The sequence below is a fragment of the Buteo buteo genome, chromosome 1 (genome assembly GCF_964188355.1).
Source record: "Buteo buteo chromosome 1, bButBut1.hap1.1, whole genome shotgun sequence".
Taxonomy (NCBI): domain Eukaryota; kingdom Metazoa; phylum Chordata; class Aves; order Accipitriformes; family Accipitridae; genus Buteo; species Buteo buteo.
The window spans coordinates 45,242,892-45,269,168 of NC_134171.1; the positions used below are offsets into that span (position 1 = coordinate 45,242,892).

At 38.1% G+C, this 26,277-nt stretch overlaps 1 protein-coding gene across 1 annotated transcript; it reads left to right on the plus strand.

Annotated features, from left to right (window-relative positions):
- The first annotated feature begins 1,458 nt into the window (after positions 1 to 1,458).
- Positions 1,459 to 23,812, plus strand: NAF1 (nuclear assembly factor 1 ribonucleoprotein). The gene is made up of 8 exons (XM_075029083.1): positions 1,459 to 1,736; positions 4,151 to 4,292; positions 7,307 to 7,400; positions 9,701 to 9,783; positions 10,856 to 11,016; positions 14,882 to 14,933; positions 19,500 to 19,605; positions 22,233 to 23,812. The coding sequence occupies exons 1-8, from the start codon at positions 1,501 to 1,503 to the stop codon at positions 22,655 to 22,657; spliced, it is 1,299 nt and encodes a 432-aa protein (XP_074885184.1). The 5' UTR covers positions 1,459 to 1,500; the 3' UTR covers positions 22,658 to 23,812.
- The last annotated feature ends 2,465 nt before the right edge of the window (positions 23,813 to 26,277 follow it).

Consider the following 26,277-nt stretch of genomic DNA (forward strand, 5'->3'; position numbering starts at 1 on the left):
ATAGCCCAGACATTCTGGAGAAGAGTGAAATGTTTTGGGTGCCCTTTGAGCTGTGGACACGCAGTCCTCTCAGAGCTGGAGGGGAAGTTTATTTTATGGAAAACGTATCATTCTCTCCTCTGCTCTCATCAGTTAATCAAGTCCCAGTCCTCTGGCACTCTCAGCATTATCACACATAACTTTTTCATGTATTTATCTATGGGGTTCCTCCTCGGACCCACATTGCACTCTGCGGCTCACCTTGTTGCCTGGGAGTGAAGACAGCCTTAGCTTTTCATTTGGAAGCCAGTCCAAAGGACAGCGGGATGAAGCTCTGTGATGGTCAGGAACACACAGCATTGGCACAGGAGCACAGTTGTCAGGTTGCAGTTTCGAGTCTGGGTTAGAGGGGCTTGTCCGTAGGCTCACAGTCACAGTGACCTGGTGTTGCTTGTCTTTTACACATCTTTTGGGTTTTCCCATGGATAAATTGTGTTCCAGAGAAGACACGTGTCTTTTCTCCTAAGTTATTGTCATGGGGAAGAGCTTTAGGTCCCCAAACACAGAGGCTGGGGGAGGGCAGGGGGAAATCCTCCGTTCTCTCCTGCAGGAGGACACTATGTATGGCCAGATCCCTGGATGCCAGGAAAAAAGACTAAGACACCAACAGGCTCTCCCCCCTCCCCGTGTTGTGTGGGGCGTTGCACAGACTGGTACCAAAAAACCCCTCAAGCTCCGGAATGGTGGGTATTTATGGTGAACCTAGGACATAAATGGACATGTATGTTGTGGTGAATGGTTTGGTGATCTTAAGGATGTGGTTAGGTTTTGCAGAGCTAGGTATTGTTATAGGGTTACTACAGTAGGGTTAGGTATTAGTATAGTAATTTGGTATTTTACAGCTTAGCCGTTGGGAGTTTTTTTTAGTTACATGAATCTTCTGTGTGTTGTCAGCGTATTTATAAAATACCAAAACTAATCCAACCCAATAGACCCTCAGCAAGAGTAGCAATGACCTCTAGCTTTGCCTTTGAGGCAAGCCTCATAAAACCAAAACTCTGGCGTTGGGTTTAAATTAACCGTAAAATTTACTTAGCGTTACGGCTTAAGCCAACAGGACTTGAAAACCGATGACAAAATTCACTACTGTTACCTTCCATCGGCTTTTAACAGAATGGCTTGTTTTATTTAACACAGGGTCCAGGCTAATCTAACACTGAACAGGCAGCTGCTGCCTCCGCGCATACAGGCGGTGCCTCTCCCTCAGGAGAGCGCGGGCACCCGCTGAGGTACGCGGGGCCCGCCCCCCTCCCCGCCCGCCGGCCGGCAACCGCCGCTCCTCGCGCCGGCCCACTACGCCGCGTCACAGGAGGACCCGCCCCCCTCCCCGAAGCGCGCTCCCTAGCCTACGCATGCGCCCTAACCCCTCGCGGCGCCCAGCCCCAGCCCGCCGGGGGGCGGGCGCTCACGGCAGCCGGAAGTGGCGTGCGGCGGGGGAGGCCGCGTGGCGCACGTGCGGAGATGGAGGCGCAGGTGGAGGTGGTGGCGCGGTTGGAGAGCCTGGCGTTTGAGCCCGGCACCGCCGGCACGGCGCCGGGCGAGGAGCGGGCGGAGGGGGCGCCCAGCCGGCCGAGCCCCCCGGAGGGCGGCGGGGAGGAGCGGGCCCCGCCGCCCCCAGCCGAGGGAGCGCGCTGCTCGCCGCGGCCCGCCAGTCCCAGCGGGCCGCCTGCCGCCACCCCCTCCTCGGACTCGGACAGGTGGGTTTAGCCCCCGGGGCTGGGCCGCGGAGGCGAGAGGGGCGCGTCGGGCTTTCCCCGCGGGTCGCTCTTTCCCCGCGGAGGCCCCTTAGGCGGTGGCGGGGCGGGCCGCCGGTCCTGTGGCTCGGCGCTCTACGAGCGAGGTGGCCCAGTCCGCCCCTTCTCCCGCCCCGGCGTTTCGGCTGCGGTAGCGTCCCCCTTGCCGTTGGGGATGGCCTATTCTGTTGTGTTTCACGAGGAGTTTTAACTGTTGAAGTAATAAGCCTCCAGAACGATTGACTGTGAGGGTATGGGATTTAATGAAAATATGGGTTTGGTGGTGGTGGTGGCGGCCTGTAGAGCGTCGTGGTTGGTTGGGCCGCCGTCACCGTTTGAGTGTCGTTTGACACCGTTCTCACAGAGTGTGCCTACATCACTTGTGACAAGGCACCTGCGGCGTTATTGCTGAAAAAAGCTGAATGCAGGATTCAAGGTAAAGAGTCTGCAGATTTTAACTTGTGCTCTGATGTTGGCTTCTCGGTGGAAAAGCTCATTCTCAACCTGTACGGTTTTTATGAAAGGTTCCATCTTCTTCTTCCGTCCGTGCTTTGGTGTTCAGAATAGTTGGTGAAAGGTAACTTTGGTTAGATGTGGGCTCTGTTTCAGTCTTGGAAGCCTGCACGCTTTGTCACTTTCAGTGAGTTTTGTGTTTTCTTTTTGGGCCGTTGCAGCAAGATGGGTATGTGCTCCTTCTAAGGATCTCTTAAAAAGAAGATACTGAGCTTCATTAACAGTTAATGGGTTAAAGCTTGACTTTGGAAATACTTTGTTTGCTCGGTTCAAAGTTTTCCTAGAACATCATGAAGTGATGGAGAGTGAAATTCCTGACCTGTGGGAGGGGCTTCACCTGTAGTCTTCTTTGCTTCCAAAATCTGTGGCACTGATGTTCAGATAAATATTAAAGATGAAATTTTGATAGCTTTAACTTATTTAGCTGTCTATGTGTATCTCAAACTTTTTTCTTTCCCGCCCTTTTTTTTTTTTCCCCTCCCTCCACTGATCGGTCTCTGGTCGTCTGACTAATTTTTGTCATTCTGCTGTGCTGATTTTGTTCCAAGAAGACCATATTTGCCTTTTTCAAAAGGTTTATTTGGAGAGGTGCTCTTATTTGTTTTCTTCCCTATCAATATTTGTTGGGGAAAAAACCGCAGCAACAGGTAGTTGAAAGCCATCCATTTCTTGTGAAGCGGACAATGTAATACCAAAGAATCTAGAAGGGAGCATTTTTTGTATTTTATTTATCACTTTGCTTCCAAATGCTGCTTTCTTAACAGCCAGATCAGGTAAGAAAGGATAAATGCAATTTTACAAACGTTTGCTTGTCTTAGTGTATTTTTGTGTAAGGTTTGTGACGTGTTTTTTCAGTCATCAATATCAATTACTCCACGTGTTTGTTTCTTCCCCCAACTCTTCAAGAACTTAGACTTTTGCTAAAAGGAACAGGTTGATGTGAATAAGGACTGGTTTCTTACTGTGCTCTTTACTTGCAATATTAAGAGTCTAAGACAATAAACATCTCTTATGTGTGTGCCAGTGAGAAATCTTAAATTACTAATCTGTGTGAATATATACTAGGGGAATTCAGGCCGGCCATGAAATATGAAACTAATCCCTTTTATCTGAAAAAATTAGAATTTTGTTTTACCTTCATAATGTAAGATGCATTGCTTGGAAATAAGTATTTTCTTGACTTTCACTTAGCTGTATACTAATGTTGGGATTGTAGAAGAAGAATGACTGTGAGCTATAGAAGGTAGTTTAATGTATTTGAAATATTTTTTTCTTGTGCTCAGTTATGTCAAGTGATGTTCAATACTGGGAATTTAAGTGGTGCATAAAATGGAAATATGCTGATTGTGCATAGACATTATGGTCCTAATTTGGCTGTATTTATCTAGGTACTACACTGAAGTGATCATCCTGTGACTCTAATGTGTCATTTCAGTTGCAAACCAATGAAGTGTAGGTCCCAAACTGTGGCTGTCATGTATGTCTGATAGATGGAGTTATGCTGGTGCTGGACTTTTGCATGAGGTAGCCAGTGGTAAAACTGGACTAGGTGAGCTTAAAGAGGCGATCGCTCTCATGCTACATGCACCTTTCAACAGTAAAACAGTGAGAATGCAAACGAGCCATTGTAGCTGTTAGCATTTGCTCTGAACTGTGGAAGCTATACCTCTTCTGAGATTTTTTTAATGATCTTGCCCAGTGGCTTGTAGGTTCAGGAAAGATTGGTGCTTTTCTGTGTACAGATATATACATTTAAGAAAAACATATCTGGTAACCAAAGGTATTTGAGTAATGTATAATCTAGCCACTCTTTTTATCTGTAAGGCGGAAGTCTATATTATAACTCCCATATTTGTTTTATTCAGTGATACAGATTCAGATTCAACTGATTCAACTACATCCTCCTCTTCGTGTTCTCCTTCAACAGTATCAGATGAAGATGATCATCCAAATGAGAAGGATAACAAATCTTACTGTGTTAAAACAAAAGATGAGTTGCCTATTGATGTAAGTACACTGTGTTATCTTTTAAATGTTTTCCTAGTAACCCAACTTAAAATATTTTAACTTAATGACTACCTAGTGACTGAATGTATGTTTTTACACTAGTTCAGATATAGCACAGTTAATAATTAAAAGTGTCTTATTTTTCAGTATATTAAGACCACTCTAAAGTGAGGTTCACAGCTCATTTTAGGTTCACAGTTGTATAAAATCACAGTTGTAACTAATGAAAACAAATTTCTGGATATTTTAGTACACTTTTTGTTGTTTGTACTTTGCAGGCTTTCATCATCCTTTCTCTATGTGAGGGACTTGAAGGTCTGATATGTCTGTAAGACATATTTCAAACAAGTTTAGCCTTGAGGCAAAAAATTTCAGATGTTGTATTAAGCCTCCCAGAGGTTCAGATTGCATCGGCTCTACTCAAGCAAAATTGTTAGAGTGGTCACAGAAGTGGTTTATATTGGTTCTCATAAATAACACGCTTGTTAAGTATTGCTGCCATTATTCCTCATTATCTCAAAATTAAGGGGTTTAAAGGAACGAGTTTTAGTAATAATCTGCTAATGTATGATTAGCTATCATCATTTGTAATGGATTACAAATAAAAGGATAATGCAACACTGTAATGTTAATTTACATTAACAGTATATGTTTATCTGTTATTCTGTAGATCTCTCCCCTTCATAAAAAAATGCTTTCTGGAATGAGAAACAAGGCCAATGAAGGGTACAAGACATTATTAGAAAGGTAGAGGAAAAAAAACCTCTGAAGAGCAGATACATTTGGAGACATGAACCTTTGCTTCAGTGCTCTGTAAGAGTTTGTAATGAAGTGCTAGATGACTGTCTGGAAAGGCTGAGGCATTGACGTGCATTAGTAGTAGCAACACCAGGAGATGGGAATACATTGTTAATTATTAAACTATTGCTCTAGAGACACTTGAAGTAAAGAAGAGCTCTTAAGATATTCTTTTATCACTGAAATTAATCAAAGATTCAGAAACACGTGTAACGTATTCTGAAGGAGTAAAATGTCAGAGCAATTGCTGCTTACATGCACTTTGTTTTGATGTATGATTAATAATAGAACCATTATAAGTGCTTCTATGACAAAGATGGTTTTTACAGCACTGGACTTTTGAACAAAAATCTTTGCTGAGGTAGATGTACTTACTAGGTTTTATTTACCTCTTATCTCAGTTATTTATTTAAATAAAATTCATGTTAGCCCGAAAATGCTTTGTTGATCTGCTCTTTTGTCTCATAGCTTAATAGCTTCAAGTCCAAGTGTTTTTGAAACATTGTCTTCCTTTTAAGTACTGGCCTGATTAGTTTCATTGGTTCAGCAAAGCTATTGCTTTTTGCCAGTGATAGTTAATAAGAACCGAAGTTCTAGCAACTACATTATTTACTGTATTTTGTACTAAGCCATTCAACAGTAATAGAATTAATCTATGTAAAAATGTTGTAGATCACCCTATGTGAATTTGAAGGAATACAATTTGAAAATTAAAATGTATCTGTTAAAACTGAAACGTGATGATTAGTCTTTTACCTGAAAGTCCTCAATAATAGTTAACTTGCTAAAGCATGGGTCAAAGATACAATAAAAGATTAAAGAAAGTGTATAACTGGAATATGTGCTTAGCAGAAAAAAACCTGCACGTATTAAGGAGTGTTAGTGGAACTATTTTAGAAACCTCCTGTTTTGAAGTGTAAGATTGGCAGATATTGTATATAGTATGACAGATGGTACAGTTTACCAATTTGAGATTTATGATTAAAGTTTTAGCTTTCTTCCTTCTGGTCTTTGGCCTTGGAATTGCTCTGGCACCCATGACTTGGTTAAGGCTTAGCAGTGAAGTTGGTTTAATGTTGGAAAACTTACTGTCCTGTAGAAGGGTATATGGTGTTTCTATCTGAATTCACGTCTTGACTTTAATGCTATCTTATGTGGTCTGCGTAAGTCTTGTCCTCTGTTTGGTCTTTGACTTGCTCTAGAAGCCTTTGCCAAGCACTTTTGTTAAGAGTGAAGATTATCAGCTGAAGTTTTGATAAGACAGGACAAGATTCTTCTATAGAAGAGCGATTTTATTTCTGGTGATGGCCTTTAAAAGTGCAGTTCAGTGCTAAGATTTGGACTCTACCTCCAAATTCAGAAGATGTTGAATTTGAAGATAATTCTTGCTCTAGTTGCCCTTACTTTGTATTCCATATATTCCATATTGAATTCACAGCAGTATAGTATATACACAGAAATCTTAGTTATGAATAAATTGGAGGTAGATGATGAGTTCAGTGTTAATAAGCCTTTGATAGAAGATACTGATGCTTACATTTGAGGAGAAAGTTTAATTTGAATATTGTTTGTGCAGTATTCATTTGTATATCTTAAGTTTGGCTTTTTTTTGAAAGAGTTCTGTGTGATTATCCTCTTGTACCAAATACAACTTTCAGGTAAAAGTAATTTTCTTTATATAGGTTGTTGTGATCTTTACATCTTCTATAATGGTCTGAGTCATGGCATAAATGGACAGACACCATTTTGTCGAATCAGATGATATACCTGGTGTATTTCATGCTATTATATCTCTTGCTGTGTACATTTTTCTTCTGTCATGCATTGAATGTGGTTACAAGTTTTCTGACTTTTTGATTACTGATTATCTAATTATTGTGGTGCACATTTAACTTATTATCTAAGTTCAAAAAAAGGAACAAAATGTCTATCTGTTGTTGGTTTTCTCCAGCTGAGTAAAATTGGCTTCTACTTTAGTTGCAATGGAAATATGTAGAGTAGCGTCTCAATAGAAAAGGTGTCTTCAAAAGTGACATTTTCCCCCAAGACGAGTTCATTTAGAATTATTCTGGAAGAGAGAAATCAAACTACATTTTTTTAATTAAATCTTCAAAATGCTAGGAGGTTTTTCTGATTGTCAAATTTATGCAGTGACAAAGTGATGAATGTGTTCGTGTGATGATATTATATTCTGAACATTGATGTGGTGTTTTCAGGAACTGCCTCCTGTTGAAGACTTATCAATAAGTCTGCCTGATGATGTTGAACTGAAGCTTTTTGGGACAGTTTCCAGCATAATTGAGCAGCTAGGTAAGCAAGATATGTTTGCTTTGTTTTCAAATAAAATAATTTCTGTATATCTCTGCATTAATTGTGTACTTAACTGTTCCCTCAAAGTGTCAGTACTGCAGCTTTCTATTTCAGCGGGTAGTGGATTGCTGAATGAGAACTTGGACTGCTAAATGACATTTGTGTTGAATTCCCTTTTAGCTGGCTTACATCTTCTAAAGATTAAGATACTATGACTATCATGCATATATTTCTGTGTGACTTTCATGTTCTAGTTTTTTGATAAAAAAGCTTTTTTTCACTGTGTATTATGATCTTTATATTAATTCTGTCAACAATAAGATTGAATACTTGCAGTATTTTAAGAAAATCTTCCAGTTGTACATGCTCTATTTGAATTATCTCTGAAGATATAGGCAGTGTATAACTAAAAGCAGAGATGCAGTACAATCCAGTCCCAAGTTCTTGTTTGTGAATGTATGAGGACAGGATAAAACTTGTTTCTTTAGCAGAGCATCCCACTTCTGGCACCTTGACCAAATGCAAGCTGCCAGTGTCAGCAGTCATAGGACAGCATGACTAACATGATTTATAGGTCCTGGAGGGTAAGCTTAATGGGATTAAGACATACAATGGATGTAAGCTTAACTGCAGGCAATATGCATTTAGGGATCTTTTCAGATCTACCTGGGACCTCAGTTTTTGATGTGACATCAAAGTTTTGCTGAAGCTGATATTAATAAAATATCCATAGTATGTTTGTACTTAAGCTTATTTCAAGTGTTTCATTCTGCTTGAACTGCTTTCAGAGCAATTTTCTTACAAAAATTAGAAATTAAGTTCAATTTTGAAGTTAAAGTATTTGCGTTGAGTGGGGTACAAAAGAATTAAAGCAAATAGCCTTTGCTATTAAATTTTCTTTTATTGTAAAAGACTGCAGATAATACAGGCAATTCCTTTATAGTATTTTTGTTGGTGGTGTTGGTTTGGAGTTAGATTTAATTTCATTCATGTGCAGGAAGCTGTCTTGAGAGTGTGGAAGGTAGTAATCTGGTCATCGTCCTTTTGTTCTACTTTGCCCTTTCTTACTTGCTGATAATAATGGGGACTTCAAGAAGGCTGTTTTCAGCTAAAATGATGGTTTGAAAGTAAGTTAAAAGAGAAACAGTTGAATCATAATTTGCTATTATTTTTATTTTTGATTTAGTATGTGAATGTTTAAACAAAGTTATTTTTAAAGACTTCAGTTTTGAAAGCTCTCCTTAATTTCTAATCCTCCTTGGTGAGTATAACCTTTTCAAATCTTGTCAGTTTACTGATAGGTGAATTCTTCAGTCTGCATCTTTATGAAACTGAAATATATGAATTGTTGAATTTTGGTTGGTGAAAGTTAGAAAACAGACTAATAAGCATAATGCTGCTAGGCCTCTGTATTGAGAGCTTTGAGCATAATTCCTGCTGAATGTAAAGGAAGACCCAGAATTCCTGCAGACTAAAGGAACAAATTGTGAACTGCTACCAAAGAAGAAACTATTCTAAAGATTTCAGTAAAGAATAAGCTCTTTAGGTCTCTGAATTGGAAAACCTAAAAATGAAGTAGCATGTATATCAAATTATGTATTTAATGGAGGAAGAACATGCTTCTGTGTCCATTTATAAGTGTTAAAGTTTACTAAGTGTTAAGATTTCATATTTTGAGCTACTAGAATGACTTGCTAGCTCTGACCACTCATACCATCGTTAATTATGGATTAGGCCCAAATGTAATATGAGACTTGCAGGACATTAAATTGCAGAAATGTATTTCAAATTGTATATCTGCATACATAAATGACACCACCAGTTGCAACTGTGACTGGACTGCCAGACATCTTTTTTTGTTCTGGTCTGATTCTTACGACTTATTGGGGGAAGCTGTAATGAATAGCCATTTCCATTCTTTTTTCCAAGGAGGATTTCATTTGGAATACTAAGAAGGCAGAATATACACATGCATCTGCACTCAAAAAAACAGGTTATTGCTGCTATGCACTTAATTAAGAAACATCCTGGGTAAATAGAACAGGTAGCTCGCAAATACATATCTGAGACTTCTTTTTTGTACCTATCGGCTGCTCTCTTTTCTTCAACCCAGAGAACAATAATTCTGTGAACAAATGTAAATCTTACCACTCATATATCAATGGAGAAGGGGTGGTGAAGCTCTATGAACTTCAGTAGACAAATAATGGTGTGTTTTGTTAAGCTTTTCTGCAATTAACTATATGGTATTGTTGAAACATAAAGTTCTAATTGATTTTTTCCCTCCTCCCCCGTTTTAGTAATAATTGAATCACTGAGAGGCCTACCTCCAGTAAATGAGGAAAGCATAATTTTTAAAGAAGATCGGCAAGCTGCAGGAAAGGTGTGTGTAAAGCATAAAAACCTGTTATTCTAATATAAAAAAATCAAAGTGTTCTTTTATGTTCCAACAAGTAGTGTTGAAGTCTACTTGATGAAAGATAATATTTCCTTGATATGTAGTCTTTCTTTGTGCTTTTGACTCTTGCTATAGTCATCTATTTTTTTTAATCTCAGGAATTCCTAACCTGGAATTCATTGCATCCTTAACAGAATTGCAATGTGTGAGTTGCTGCTATTTTATGAGAGTGCTTGTGGAGAGGGAGAGGTTGCTTTCAGATGTATGATGTCTTCAATAACAGACTGTGCTCTTTTATTGCCAGGAGCTGGGGTCAAAGATTGGAGAAATTAGTCAAGTTTCAGGAAAAGTGGGGAATGTTTAGATATCTAAGTTCTGCTGTTGCAGTTTAAGGCCATTGTGTGCTTTTTGCAAGTATAATGAAGAATGTTTGCTGAGAGGGCTGTTGCATTGAATTTTGTATGTTTTCTGGGGAAGAAAAGCCATCATCTGGAACAGTTACTACTATAATATCTTTGAATGCTAGATGTGAGTGAAACAAAAAAATCTCAGCCTGAAATTGGCAGATGTTCTGTACAACATCTCAGAATTCCCTGCTCTCAATGGAATTGGGGAACAGACAGGGGAACTGATGTAAAGGTGTCTTGTAAAGATGAACTTTGAGGAATAAATGAATGGGAGATTGTTCCAGGTGTAAGAGATTTGAAAGCATAATGGAGAGAGAAGAACAGAGATTTGACAAAAGGAAAGTTACCACAGTAGAGGAAACAGACAGTGAAAGCAGTGCAGTTGGGTGGGCAAAGGTAATATCAATGTGTGAGAACTTACTTTTCCACATTATAACTTAAACAGTAGCTGGGAAATATACTGTCAAACAAAATGTGGTAATAAAACTAAAGCATGAAAATAACTTTATTTGATGCTGCATTCTGCATTTTGAAAATATATCAAACTTCTTAAATACAAAGCATCTTAAAGCTTCATGGTTGTTTACAGTGAAATTGGCTATTTATTCTTGGTGGTTTATTTAAACATTTTAATTTTGTTTGTGTTTCAGATATTTGAGATATTTGGTCCTGTCTTACATCCCTTTTATGTGTTACGATTTAACAGCTCTGAGCATATCAAAGCAAAAGGTATTAATGTGCAAGATAGCATGTATTTTGCTCCATCAGTGGAGGACTTCACCCAGTATATATTTGCAGAGAAACTAAAACAGTGAGTCTGATTTTTTTTCTAATCTGGTTATAATGTATTTTTTAATATAGCTAAAAATAGTGAATTAAAGTTTAGCCTTGAGTGAGAAACTGTAGGACTAAGCTTGACACTAAAACTTTTCTTTTTTTTGGATATTCTCAACTGTGTTGTAATAACAAGGTTGTATTCTTTTGCCTTTCAGAACTGTACAGAGTAGCTGTAAACTACAAGCTTCTAAAGTGTTATAATTATTAAAGTTTAGTAGCTTCTTACTCAATATATTAAGCTTGCTTTCTTTTCATGTTGCTGTGTTACCCAAAACCGCATAACCAGAAAAAAATTCATTGATGCTTACCTCCCCAACACCCTCTCATATACATATACATGCAGTGGTTTTGCAAGCTGTACTTTCTGGATTTTGTTGTTCTTCAGATTCTTGTTTAGTTTCATAACCTAAAATAAACTTGTTTGAATTCTGAACAAGTTTGCATTTATTTACTATTTTTATTTCATGTTACAAGGCCAGAACTGAAATTTAATTATCAGTAAATCTATTGTACAGTTGGAGAATAACAATTCTGTGTGGTAATTACCTGCTGTAAATTTGGGACAGGGGAGGGATTTGTGTGGCAACGTAGTATGATGTTCAGAAACTTCTAGTGTTTGTGTATCACAGCCTGCCTGAGGAAAGTAGCATGTATGAATAGGACTTGTTGCCATTTAAAAGGAAGTGTACTCAAAGATACAGAATAAGAAGGAAAGGATAGTAAGTGACTGCTAGGCATCAGTGTTCTAATTATTGATGAGTAATTGTCTGAAATAAATATAGGTTAAAAAAATCCTTTGTTACACAAGTGACTTAGTCTCTGGTTATTAGGATTAGTTCTCACCTGACTTGCAATTTTTTTCTGACTAGCCAGTAATACTGGTGTCTCCATTAATTGCAACCTTGCCAGTATTCATATTGAATAATTTTTTTTCTTTAGTCATGCATGTGTGGCCAGGCCTGCAGGAGTCTTTTTTTTTTTGTGGATTTTTTTTCCTTTCCCATTTCTGTGGAAGCAACAAACACATTTTTCTTCCTTTCAGTGAAGACCAAAATAGATCACTTTCTCACTCTGCTGCTTGTTTGTTTTTCTGCGGTGTTTTGATGCCAGCTGGTCTTTGATTTGTGCCATTAACTTTGTTGCTTAGTACAGTAACTGCACAGACCTTAATCATCTGCTTGCTACATCAGTAACTGTACTCAGCATCTGAGATGTGAGACTCATATTTTAGTTTGTTAATACATTGCAAGTAGTTTTGGGAGCTATTTGTCTTTTGGTAGTACTTTACTATCATATATGGTACAAAATTGAACACTATGTAAGATGTTTCACACTTTCATGACTTATCAGCACAGCTGAACAGTGCATCAAATGTTTCTTGCCCTGTATTAAAAGGAGCAGTGTGAACACCTGTGTAATCTGATGTAAACCATAAGTTCTGAATAATGTAACTTAAGTTACATTTCACTGAAACAATATTTTATTTCTGAGTTTTGTCAGTAAAGTTTCTTAAGCTTTTGTGAAGCAACTGGTACTGTTTAAGCTGCCTTTTTCACAAAGTAGGTGTTATTGAAAAAGGATAAAGAATTTTGACTTCTGACCTGTGCTGTAATGTCTCTATAAAGAAACCAAGATGACATGGATAGTAGAAAAGTTGAGCTCCGATCAGTGCTTCACAAGAAGGCTTTTGGACCTTAGCAGATTGCAAATTTGATGACCAATGACTTTCATTTTCTGCTTTTTGTTAGTCTGACTGTGTGCAGACCACCTTGTGGAGTATTACAGGCTTAAAGTTCTAGAACTGCTACTCAAAACTGTGATGGTACTTTAAAAAAGGAAAGGAATCAGGATTAAGATCTGAAAGAAACCTTAAGTTTGAAGCTTTTTCTGAAATCTGGAATGCAATCTGCTTGCATTGTACAAAGTTGCAGTGCTATGAATAAGCCTTGCGCTTTATAGCAAAATAAATGGAAGTGTAGTGTAAAACTTCTTGAATGCAAAATAATTTGTTGCTAAAAATAGATTTGTGTTGTATTGCCTGAAACACAAAGTAATTCTAAAGAAGCTCATGTATTTTCATGATTCCTCTGAGTCACCTTTTGTTAGACTTCCAGATCTTGCAGTATCTGAGTTCAGAAATCAAAGAATTACTATCTTGTTCTTTGCAGAAGATTAAGTATCTTGGAGCATGAAAAGTGGTTTGTGTTTTGCTGAAAAGAGGAAGGCTGCCTTGGGAGAGTGAGATAAGCTGCCTGAAGGACTGAGGAGGTTTAAATTTTGCAGTCAGTAGTACTACATGTTGCCTAATGACCACAAGTCTTGGGAGTTTCTGGTGTGCTCTGGTATTTCTGGCAGGCATGTATTGCCCCAAAATAACAAGATGAGAGGGAGAAACAAAGAAGTTGGTTCATGATTTAAAAAAAAAAAAGTGATACTCTTCATCTTTCCATAGGTAGACAGTTTTCTGCAGCTGAGAAGTTATTCATGTAAAGCCCTTATCTTTCTTTCCTCCCTGTAACATTTTCTTCTAATTAAACTTTAAAATGGCTTGCTTGCTAATATGATTTGCTCATAATCACAAAGGTGGTGTGTCTGTATGGTTTTCTAGTGATATGTAGAGATTGAGCTTCAGTTTTATGGTTAGGGGTTGAGGCACAAAGTACTTCCAAATGACTTGCCAGTGTTCTCATGGGCAGCCTTTGACTAAGGGCCTCTTCAAGTCCAGGCTACCTAAAGCCAATGGTTATGTGTTTTGATGTAGCTATTGCTGCTTGATTGTTGCTGACTTGATAAATAAATAAAAAAACCCTTGGTTATTGGAACACTGATTGAAAACATTTCACACTGAACATGTTGATGTTTTTAACTATATGGTTCCATTTTGCAAGTAAGAATTTTCAGTATTGCATTATTTTATATAGTTTGTCTACATAGATAAAGACAGCGTCTTGACGTTTTCAACCAAAACACATTAAATTTGCGAGCAGTGTGGAAAAACCTTCCACAGACTTTTAACAGCATAATTTAACTTTGCTCCACAAATTTGTTGGTAATCAAAGAAATGACTTGATTTTTAGTGAAGTTCGCAGTGGTGGGTGAAATAAATGACACCGCTTCAAGTTAATTTTGGTGCTTGTCAGGCAAGACAGTTGAGTTTTTGCTTCCTTAAATGTCTTTTACCTTGATTTTTAATTTTATATTTACAACAAAATAGAAGATGAAACCTAATTACCTATCTAACACTATCTTAATGGAATTGTAAGCCAAGCTTAGAGGTTTTTTTGGTTCTGAATTCACTATAGTTACACTTAAACCTGTATCCTACTATACTAGTTCGTTGTCCTTTTTGACTGGAGGTACGTGTTCTGAAACCAGAAGAATAAAAAAGCTTGTGACTGTAGTCAGCAGTGAGTCAACATAAGAAAGTTGCAATGAACTACCTCAATTTGGGTTCAAAGCAATTTAAATTGAAAAAGATGTGTTGAGAGAATATTGATCAAAGCTTAATATTAGCTGTGTGAAATGTTCAGTCTTCACTCGGAGTAGGAAGATTTTTCAAATGACATATGTAGTGAAGTCTGAAGTTGACACATACGTTGCTGTTCATTTAGAAACAACATTAAAAAACAAATGCCCCTTTTAAAACAGGAAGCTTCTTGTGTAGGAGAACTGATACCTTGAAGAAAGTGTTACCTATTTGCTGCAGTACAGTTCTTGCAAATTATTTCTAACCTAGAATATGTTGCTTCTATGTGACTCAAGTAAGAGATGTTTTGTAGCCTCCTGACACTGTCTTCCTTTGTCTTGATTGTCTAATTTGTGGTTTGTTTTTCTTTTAGGGAAAAAGGTTCAGATGCATCTTGGAAGAATGACCAAGAACCACCACCTGAAGTAACTATAGGGTTTTTTTTTTGTTTGTTTATTGGTTTTGATTACACAAGATATATGTAGAAAAAACTCTGCTCAGAGTAACTAATTAGCAAGCTTATGTGCTTTTTCTCTGAAAAGAAGGTCATGCTTTTCTTGGAGAGGTCTCATAGTCAGTGTAGAGAGTACTAGCTGTCTTTTTCTACTTGCTTTTTGCACTTGGGAAAATGTGTATCTTCAGTTCCTCTAGTCCTTCAAGAACGTGTTTGGCAACCTGAATGTTCAACTTTGAGTGGCAGTGCTTTTACCTTGCCTAATAGTTTTGCTTCTGCTAGGGAATTTTTGTCCTTGCTGTTCTTTTGCTGCAGCTTTTTCTTTTACCTTGCCACAAGCAGTTGTTTGTCTTAAAAGGCCTGCTAGTACTCTGCAAACTGTACTACTTGGGTGTTTAAGCTGTCTACTCTGTTAGATTAACTTGACACCTCCTCTGTTGCATTCTTTGAATGGCTTAGTAAGGTTTCCCTACTGTTTCCTATTATAAAACACTAGTTTCATGAGAGGAGATGAGCTTCTTCCATACAAAGGCAGTCATACAGGGTTGTGTAGACGTGAGACCTCCTCACGACTGTTGACGTCATTTACTGTAGGATCTGTAAAGATTGCTTCAATGAAATCCAGGCTTCCTGTCCAGTGCTCCTTAACTCTACTGTAACTATACTTTTCATTACTATTCTCTTCAAAAAGAATCGCAAGACTGGTAGTTTTATTGAGGTGTTTTCATGAGATTTGTTTTCTAGATCAACACCCGAGTAATTTTTCCTTGCAATTTCTACTATAAGCATGTCTTATCCAAAATAGCTGAAATTCCTAGAAGCCTTGTGCCTATTATAGTATCCTAAAGAGATCTATCTGCTTGTTTTCAGTCTTCCAAAAGTTTGCATGAATAGCGTAGTTCTATGCTACATAGTATGTGCTTCTTACTCCATAAGTAGAAAAGGTGGTTTTTGTGGGTGGTTTTTGGGTTTTTTTGGGTTTGGTGTTTTTTAATTTCTTTTTTATTCTAACCAATTTTTAGAATAGAATCAACTATTGCAGTTAGAAGGGGCCTACAGCAATCATCTAGTCCAACTGCCTGACCAGTTCAGGGCTAACAATAAGCTATAGCATGTTAAGGGCATTGTCCAAATGCCTTTTTAACACTGACAGGCTTGGGGCATTGACCAACTCTCTAGGAAGCCTGTTCCAGTGTTTGTCCACTGTCTTGGTAAAGAAATGGTTCTTAATGTCCAGTCTAAACCTCCCCTGGCACAGCTTTGAACCATTCCCACATGTCCTATCACCGGATGCCAGGGAGAAGAGATCAGCACCTCCCTCCCTTTCCACATCCCCTCCTCAGGAAGCTGTAGAGAGCAATGATGTCACCCTTGGCCTTCTTTTCTCCAAACTAGACAAGCCCAAAGCCCTTAGCTGCTCCTCATAGGACATGCCTTCTAGGCCTTTCACCATCTTTGTTGCCCTCCTCTGGATGCATTCAAGGACCTTCACATCCTTCTCAAATTGTGGGGTCCAGAGCTGCTCATAGTATTCAAGGTGAGGCTGTACCAACGCTGAACACAGTGGAATAATCACCTCTTTAGACTGGCTGGTTATCCTGTGTTTGATGCCCCCCAGGATGGGGTTTGCCCTCTTGGCTGCCAGGGCACACTGCTGCCTCATTGAGCCTGCTGTCGACCAGCACCCCCAGATCCCTTTCTGCAGGGCTGCTCTACAGCCACTCCTCTCCCCATTTATACTTGTGCCTGGCATTACTCCTTCCTAGGTGCAGAATTCAGCATTTCAACTTGTTAAACTTCATCCCATTAATCGTTGCCCAGTTTTCCAATCTATCTAGATCCCTCTACAGGGCCTCTTGTCCCTCAAGAGAGTCAACAGCACCTCCCAGTTTGGTATCACCAGCTAACTTGCTAATGGTACATTCAACTCCTGCATCCAGATCGTTGATAAATATATTGAACAGAACTGGCCCTAGAATTGAACCCTGAGGAACACTGCTGGTGGCTGATTGCCAGCCAGATGTAGCCCCATTTGCTACAAACCCTTTGAGCTCTGCCCTTCAGCCAGATCTTCACCCAACACACTGTGAACCCACTTGTCCCACAGTTGGACAACTTGTCCAGAAGGACGCTGTGAGGGACAGTATCAATTTTTGCATTCACAGTCCTTATTCCAGGCTAGTTGTTCTGTCTTGAAAGGGAGATGTGACATGGGCTTTTCTATGCCTGAAGGTAGGTCCTGCAATGATGTATCAGTCTGTCAACCCAGAATGTTGCTTTTTCCACTGTGGTGAGGATGATACATTTTGCAATGCCTTTTTTCTTCCCATAAATGGAACTGAGCTGAGCAGTGTTAACTTCTCTCAAAGAATGCTTGTCTGTCAGTTCTGGCTGTAAATTACCCACCTTTCTTGGGGAGACATCTCACAGAGAATCATCATTTGAGAAGTAGAAGTGTTGAATAGAATTGGACTGTAGGTATGTGATCAATAGAGCTTTGGAAGACTGTATATACTTAGAAACTTTTGGCTAGTCTTAGCTTTCTTTGGTTGAAAAATTTTCTAGTGATGGTGATACAAAATGTGCTTATTGGCTAATGGTGAGCTCTTTTTTTGTTTGTTTCTTAGTTATATTTTTATAGCTGTTCAGGAGATGAGCTTGTAAATGTGCTATTTGAATTTGTAGGAACCTAAGTAACTTTAAAATTCAGCTAAATACAGTCAAGCAGTCAGATCTTCTGGAGATATAGATTCATTGCGTTTTCCAAAGTTTTTTTTTTTTAATGATTTTTCTTAATTATGGTACTGTTACCTTCAGGTTACAGTGTGAAAGTACAGGGGGAACTTTAGGTTTATTGTACTTCACTATAGGAAGGAAGGAAGCTTGAACAAAACCAGTGATGGCATGGATGAGCAAACTTGATTGCTTTTTATGACAACTTTGTTTTCGTGGCCATTCTGACTTTGTGATGTCTGTGTGCTCTGTTTTGGCGAAAATACCACGTCTAATGTCTTGTAATCCTTAATGAGAATAATCTTTGGATAGTTCTAACAGAGTTTAAACTAAGATATGCAAACTGTGACAGCTGATGAGCTGATAGAAAGTAGCTTTTGCTGTGAAGGTAATAGCTGTTGACAAGGGTGCAGATTAAATTTTACACTACTGATGCTTGAAATTGTCTCTTACAGCCAGACTTTTAGAGTCCTCAGCTGGCAGCTGATTCTATAACTTTTCTGGTCAACTCCCATGGTAAACTGCGTGCAATTGCTGGAGTTAGTTCTTTTTGTGATACTGTGAAGCTTTATTTTTATACGAATGTTAAATTAATCCATGTTAGGCCTTTTATGCTTGCTACTTTAAGGTATATGGTAAGTGTTCCTTTTCTGACAGGCTCATAATTAGCTCAGTTTAACTGTAGACTCAGTAATACAATCTCTCTCGGCCTTGTCTTTGGGGTCATAGGATGACAAAGTGTGATCTGTATGCTGCAAGGCTAGCAGGAACAGATAACTGCAATTTCTCTGAGGTGGCTTTTATGGAACGTTACATGGAAATTAGCTAGCAACAGAAGGTACCTGTTGTTTGTTATTTCTGCTCTACTGGAGGATGGTGTATTGAAGTCCTTAGAAAAAGTAGGAGTTAGTGAAAGATTTTACTTCATGGTATATATCATATTGTTGTATTCCTTGTGGCTTTTTTTTGAGTAAGAATGTAATCCAGTTATATAGAAGAAGAAATAGTTGTATTCAGAATTAACTTTTACGTGGCTTTTTTAGCACTGTTTTAGTGCAGTGTTTTTGAGATCTGTGCTCTGTATATACTACAGAGATACATCGGTAAGCAGCAAAACCCTTCCTTTCAAAATTGGGAAGGGGAGGTTGGGAACAAACCCTACCTCTTTAAGTCATATAAGTGAGCTGTTTTTCAGGGAATTAATTAAGCTGACAGATTTATTTTCTGTCAGTAGTAACTTCCTCATTCTAAATGTAAGCTAGGAATCAAAAGGTAGCAAAACCTTGTGTAACAGGAACAAAATGTTGCAGTGACATTGAATCTATTGTAGATGATAACATTCTCCAAAGCTGAAAATTCCTTTGGAATAACATTGCTATTGCAAGTTTAACAGGAACAGTGTTATTAAATATACTACAGAAAATTCCAATTTAGTGACAATTTTAGACTAGAGATATTTTTTAATGTAGTTTAACTGTGCTAAGTATTGGTTGCCAAATTAATTTTAACTTATTTTAAAAATCCATATTTTAATTCACCTAATTTCCCTTCAAAAGCTTTTTCTTGGCAATAACTAGCAAGCTCCCTCAGAGATTCCCAATTTTTTTCTTACTAACATCCAAGCAATCAAAAATTTGTGTTCAGTAGTTGAATGTTGATCTTTGAATGCAAAACAGGAAAGTGCAGCTTTAATATTCTTTAAAGCTGACTGCAGGATGGATTGTTTTCTAAATAATGATTTATTGCTAGAACTGAAGTTCTCTGCAGCCTTATATGGCTTTGTTATTTTTTCTTTTTTTAACAGGCCTTAGATTTCAGTGATGATGAAAAAGAAAGAGAGGCAAAACAGAAGAAAAAGAAGCCTCAAAGTCAAGGAAGGAAGAAACTCAAATCAGAAACAAATGCATCAAGTGAGTAAATGCTGTGGGAGAATGCTTTTGTCTGTTAAACTGAGTTTGAAATAGACAATGATGTCTGTCTTAATGATAGAGCTTTCATACAGTTAATCAGTATTTCTGTGCTTTTCAAAGTTACATTCGTGAATTTGTGGTTACATTCCTTTTTTTTTTTTTTTTTAAGGAAAATGAAGGTTTTTTCCATTAAACTATGCAAGGGAAGTAGTATAGGAGCAGGACAGTTGTCAGGAGATTCACATGCTCTTTTAACCATGTCAGCTGACACACAGTGAGGATATAGAACAAATGTCACCTTTTGGAGTTTAGAGCTTGCTTATTGCAGGGGTTATTGGGGCCCAAGTTCAGCTTAAGCCTTTGAGTGCAGGGAGAAGATAGAGGAAGGCCATGTGCAATTTTTAGAAACCCATTTTTTTTTGACAATCAGGGAGAAGATGCAAGTCTTAGATGGGGAATTTATTCCTGTATCTGAAAAGAAAGCTCTTCCTCACCCATGGCATATAAATACTCCTTTAAAATAACTGTTACTTTTGTAGCCTGCTGAGAACCTCTCTGTTTACCTAACACAGTCATTAGATAAACAAACCTATAGTAGTTTAATAAATTACGTATAGTTTTTCATAATATACACAGCCTTTTTCACCTTCCTTTCTCCTGTTGTTGACAGATCTGTTCCAGGTGTATGGTTGCATCTATGCTCTGTTTGCAATAACCAGATTTTCCTATCTGTCTTCTCTCATGCCTCTCTACTGACAAAACTTTTTGCTTTTTGGTTGCCATTTTGGTTGAATAATTTAAGTCTCACCTCTCTTTCTCTGTTCTCACTGGTATGCTTCTGTTGCATGCTTTTTGTACCACTCCCTACTGACCCTCATTCCTTCCCCTCTTCCTCTTCTGCTGCTTACATATGAATTTGCTTCAACTCTGCAGCACAGTGCTTCCCCCCATTGATTTTTCTTGGACTGAGTCCTTCCATGAGTTTGCTGCTCTTCCTTTCTAAAGTTGCTAGACACTGTGCCCCACTGAACCCCTCTTCTCTTGATCAGTAATTGTCCTGTTAGCCCTTTTACTCTGTGTGCAGTACATCCCTCCCTTGTACCCTTTAAATAAAGCTGTGATCATTTTTGGACTGGCTTTTGCCCTATGGTTTTGACAGCTTTTCCCTTAAGGGAAGGATCCGAATCGTGCCATACTTTGCCTTCATTGCTGATAGTTATTTTCACTCCCAGTTTCCGCTTATCTAGCATATGGCATGTTTTCCACTGTATCCTTATTCTGCCAGCTTATTGCAGACCTACCTTTGCCTAGGGCTTGCTGAGACTGTTACTAAACTATGTTCCATAACTGAGAACACAATGGGAGGAACACTCTCAATCTGTCAAGGGAATATGGGTTATGATTTGCTGTGTTTTTCTGTAAGTAACATGGTATAAATTGACACTGTGTGCAATTTAGTTTGGCTATGTAATTCAACAACAAGGATATCTGGCAAATTGTGGCACAAACTCAGTCTCAGCTGGAGTTTTGCTTGGTTCCATCTTCATAGAACTCTGAGTATATTAAAATTGGCTCATTGTTATAGTCTTTGATAGGAGAAGAAAGAACCTAAAAAATACTCACTCAAGTACTTTCACTTCAGTGCTTCCAAGAGGTCTGCATGCACCAAAGGAGCCTTAAGTCTTAATCCCCCGTGAAAATGAGTAGGAATTTTGGTATGCAGCTACCTTTCAAGACTTAGCTTTTCAAAGGTGAAAATGTTTCTATGTAGTCTAGTGCCAAGGATTAGGTCCACACAGGTTCTTAAAATTCAGTGACTTTATGTGGTGTTATGTCCCTAAATACCTTTTTGTTTCTAGCCTTAAAATCCTTTAGAGATCATGTTTCAGTTTAAATTCTACAGCCTTTTGAGTATCTTGGTAGCTGTTTGGAACATCTTTAATATTTTGGTGCTCTTAAATTTTATAGCGCTTACCCTATTAATACTCTGATGGTATTTACATAAAGTGGCAGCACAGTTGTTATGAACCTTAAATGTATACTTACAGTGACCCGTACAGGTTGTCTTAGAAAGACGAATGCTGAAGGCCAATTGGCTAGAGGTACAGGCTGCCTTTTTTTCAGATAGAGTAAGTTAGCTTTCTTAATTTGAGTTTGAATAATTTGTGTCCTGTGTCTGCTGTAATACCAACGCAGGTCTGAAAGCTGTATACCACTTTAGTGTAATGCGGTATTGATTTATCTTCAGTTCTAAAATGTGTTGGTTTTAAATCTTGTTTTAAACCAAACTTTACAAAATACTCACAGTTTGAGTGTTCCTGTGATTCATTAATACAAATGAAAATGCCTGGAGGGAAAGAAAGTGAAATTTCTTTTTTAATGACTGAATTTGCAACCCTCAGATCATCCTTTCTATATTTCTCTAATAAATCAAGATGAGTTACTAAACAGTAGACTTGCCGGTATTATTTTGCTCTTTATGTATTATTTGCCAGTATTATTTGTTGATAAGATTACTTCTCAAATTTTCTTGACTTCAGCTTGAAAGATTTGTGAGGACTAAACTTAATTGTTCCAAAATAGTATTAAAACTGTGTGTGGTGGTGTTTTTTTTTTTTTTTTTGAAGGTGAGAATAAAGGACTTCATCAGTCCATGCAACAGCCTGCTTCAAGTTATTCAAGGGGATACCGTGGCAGAGGGTTCTCCAGGGATCCATTTCCTCCTCCATCAGGCCCTCCGGGTTTTTTGAGACCACAAGTAAGACCACCACAACTATACTCTTCAGACAACAGAATACGTCAGGAATCTCCAGTGTTTCCACAATCTCATAGAAAAGAAAATCCAATGATGCAACAGTATCCCTTTCCTCCTCCAGTTTTTGGTTCTGTTAATGACGTGCATCAATTCCACCTTCCACATTCAAATCTGAATATGATTTGGACAGGCCCAAACATGTACAACTCGTCATACCCATTTTTACCGCCTCCACCTCCGCCGCCACCTCCTCCACCTCCTCCAGATAGCCATCCTTCTCAGTTCAGGCCTTACTGAGTTTCCATAAATATGCATACAGAGCGTTGCAATTGAAAGGGAGGAAGAACAGGCTGCTAAGACTGTATTCCCTTATTTTGGAAATGCTTCATTTTTCCACAACAGTAGAAGAAATGCAGGGTTTGATGCTTTATGAGACATCCATGGAAAACTATTTTTTTTTTCTATATATGTTTTCTGTTTCAAAAAAGAAAATTGTATGATAAAAATAACTGAATATTAAATAATGGTTTATTTTTATAATATCTACTAGTTTGGGATGATAAATAAAAACTTCTTGGAGACTGGTATGTAGTAGTGGAAATTTTGTAATAAATTTAAGAGTTTATGTAACTCACTGAGGATATGTTGCATAGATGGTATTTCAGTATTTTTAGAGTGGTGGTATATTGCTATGCTAAACCCTTTTTCTCAATTTCTGCAAATTCTGAAATGTGCTTGCATGGAAACTAAAAATCTGACACCTAAATTTTAAGCTAGGTTTGCTGCTATTTATATAATGTATAAACTCCTGTTACCCAACTTTTAATATTTCATTAATATTAACTAAAAGGCTGGAGCTGGATGGTCTTTTTTTTAAATAGCTGGAGTAGCTAGATCAGAATTTCGATGAGAGCTGAATTACTCTGTCAGATTGAGTGTCCTACAATAGCTACAGAAGATCAACTTATTTAAGATGTTTTGCAATCAATTTCGGTTGTAAAACTGCGTGGTATGGGGAAATTAAAAACCAGCATAATTTCTCTAGCTTGTCTTTGCTTCTAGTGCAGAAAGGCCATATATGGTATGCATATAGTAGGTAGTCAGCCTTTCTAGGAGGAAGTCATCAGACCTGTCAGGGAGAGGAGTTATGCCATTTCAGGACTCCCTTGTTTAAATTTGTATCCAAAATGCAGGTAGTACTAGATGGCTGTTTGATTCTCTTCACAGTCAATACTGCCTCTTCTGAAATTACGAGGTTCACCAGCTCTCCCAGCTTGTTGCTAGGAGGCTGGTGGAATTGTCAACCAAAGACAGCCTGGAACAACCTCCACCTGTCCCAAAGGGTCAGTCCTACAATTGGACTTCCTTAGTCTCCATGGAAGTGGCTCTGACTAACTGGAATGGAAACCCTTATGCTGCATGAAGATTTTAAAAAGAGGAAAAAAAAAATAATGGTGGGACAGAGACATCTTAAAGATTATTTTTCCACTGAAAAATCGTTACTAGTTGTAATGATTTTTGAATCATTAATCAACAGTACAATCACTCCAAACCATTGAACAGAACTGATAGAAGTGTACAGTATGTTCTTCTATTCTCAAACTCATTACTTTGGATATGTATTTAATGGCTAATTAAGCTCTGCAGCTGTTGCTTAGACTTTTGCTCTAATTCCAGGTAACTTAAGAATGAAGCAAAAATGTAATGCACAGAGGGAGGGAATGTATTGCCAAGATGCTGCTACTGTGAATTAGAATTTAATTTCAGACTTATAAAGTTTTCTGCAATATACTTAAATAATAGTTCTATTCTCTAATATATCTAGAACTACTATTTCATAGGTGTGCAACTGAGACGGTTGTATAGATCTCAAATTTTATGGTAAACAGGTACTGTACAGTGGCAACAAACTGTTTTGGAACAATAGAATTCCAGACATTAATGTTTAACTTGGTTTTTACAGATATTTTTGGTTTTTGGTAGCAAAAAGAATGTTCAATTCTAGTCCATTGCAAATGCTTATATTCTGGGAGAAAGTAGAAGGGGGTGAATTTCTGGCTAAACTGTAGCCCAGGTATTACCATTGCTGGTGATAGGACACAGTAAACTCAATGCAGCCTCATGACTGAGGCTTAGCAGGTTTGCTTTGTCTGAGCTTCCCTTGACTCACCTGGAGCTTTATTTTTACTTGGTTTAGCTATAACATCCATTTGTTAATGACCAGGTGGGTATGATTAATTTGTTTCATGTGTACTTTTTTTCGATGGTCTACACATAGGTTTTTACAAAGATGGCAGTGGCAAGTAATTACTCTGTGTAGAATGGGGTATTATGGCTTTAATGGAGTAAGATAGTGTAGAGGAATAGAGACCTGGCATGATAGCAAGGACCTCTAGAAGTGGCAGCATGGGATGCAGCACAGAGGAGTACCTGGGATGTCAAGAGATGGGGCACAGGTTGGCAATGGAAACTCCTAGGCTGCAAACTACTCCCCAGCGGCCAGTTGAAGAAATGCAATCCTGGCTCTAGACAAAACCCGTTTTGAATATAACGGAGATAAGAAGTATATAACACATGTAAAATGCACCATATACAGTAAAATCAGCTGTAACGGTGAACCTGCAGACAGATGAAGAAAGCAAGATGCTACAAGTGTGTTACCAAACATAAAAGTGATCCCAAGTCGATGATAGATTATGGGGGAATAAACTGTCAACGTCATACGTGGACTTGGGATGCTGATGACTTGTTGCATGTCCCTGGCAGAAACGGACACCATCAGCCTTTAAGATCCAGAGGGGCAGTTGAAGGGTAAGCGTAACACCAGGAAAAGGAGTGAGGTAATAGGAAGTATATGTACAGCAATTTTAACTATTACTGTGGAGACCTTTTTTATGTATAGTAATGTTCACTTCTTTTCTGCAATAATTGGATCTGGACTAATAACAATTATTGCAGGCTGTTAAGATTTCACTTATACTAAGGTTTATCATCTTTTCCCATAACAACATTTTGTGTGTAACAAAACCCAATATAAAGTCAGGTTACAGAATGTAGTTTGAGAGAAGTTTATGATGGTCTAAGCTATTTTGTTAATGCTTGGTAGTTAACCACAGCACTGGTTTTGTATGCACTTGCCTGTTTTTTATGTCGAAACAAATTTTCCATGTGTTCTGCATTTAGTGAGTACAGGTCATACTTGCAGATCTTTGCTTGGAATCGACTTTAGTTCTTCATTATAAAATTATTTGAGAGCTAGGTATGATTACTGAGTTTAAAATATATGGAGGATTGATTTCTTTGCCCAAAATAGCATTGCACACAGCATCCCTTACACTGAAGAAGTGTTGCAATAGATTGCTAGAATAGCACCGTCTTAATTTGAAAATAGAGTTAATGTAACTCTTTTTTTTTTTTTTTTTGAAAAGATCTTGAATGTAATCATTGATTATTAAGTTTCCTCATATAGCTGTTTGTAGTCAATAGCGTTGCCCAGATACTGTCAGATCCTGATTCAGCGTGCTGGACGCTTGCTATTGAGAAAGCAATATAAATTTGCAGTAATTTGGGGAAATTAGAACCTGAGGTGTGTTTGCAAGTTCAGCTGTTTAGAAAGCAAAATAAAACTGGGTACACTTGATAGAAAAATGAATGCTGTGGAAATACTTCTTTTATAACTTTAACTCTTTGAAAAATGTCCCTCTCTTTGTCCACAGGCCTTTAAAGCCTTAACTGTAAAGCTTGGGAAAACTGGCCTGACAATTTTAGTGGCAAGAATAGCTTGTTTTGTTTGGCCCCAGCTATTTTTACGTCAAGCTGTTTTGTAGAAATCTATATTACTACGTTACTGTGTTACATTAAACTCATTACTACATCAAAGTGTTAGAGCAATACGCTCTAAAAGGATTGCAGTAACT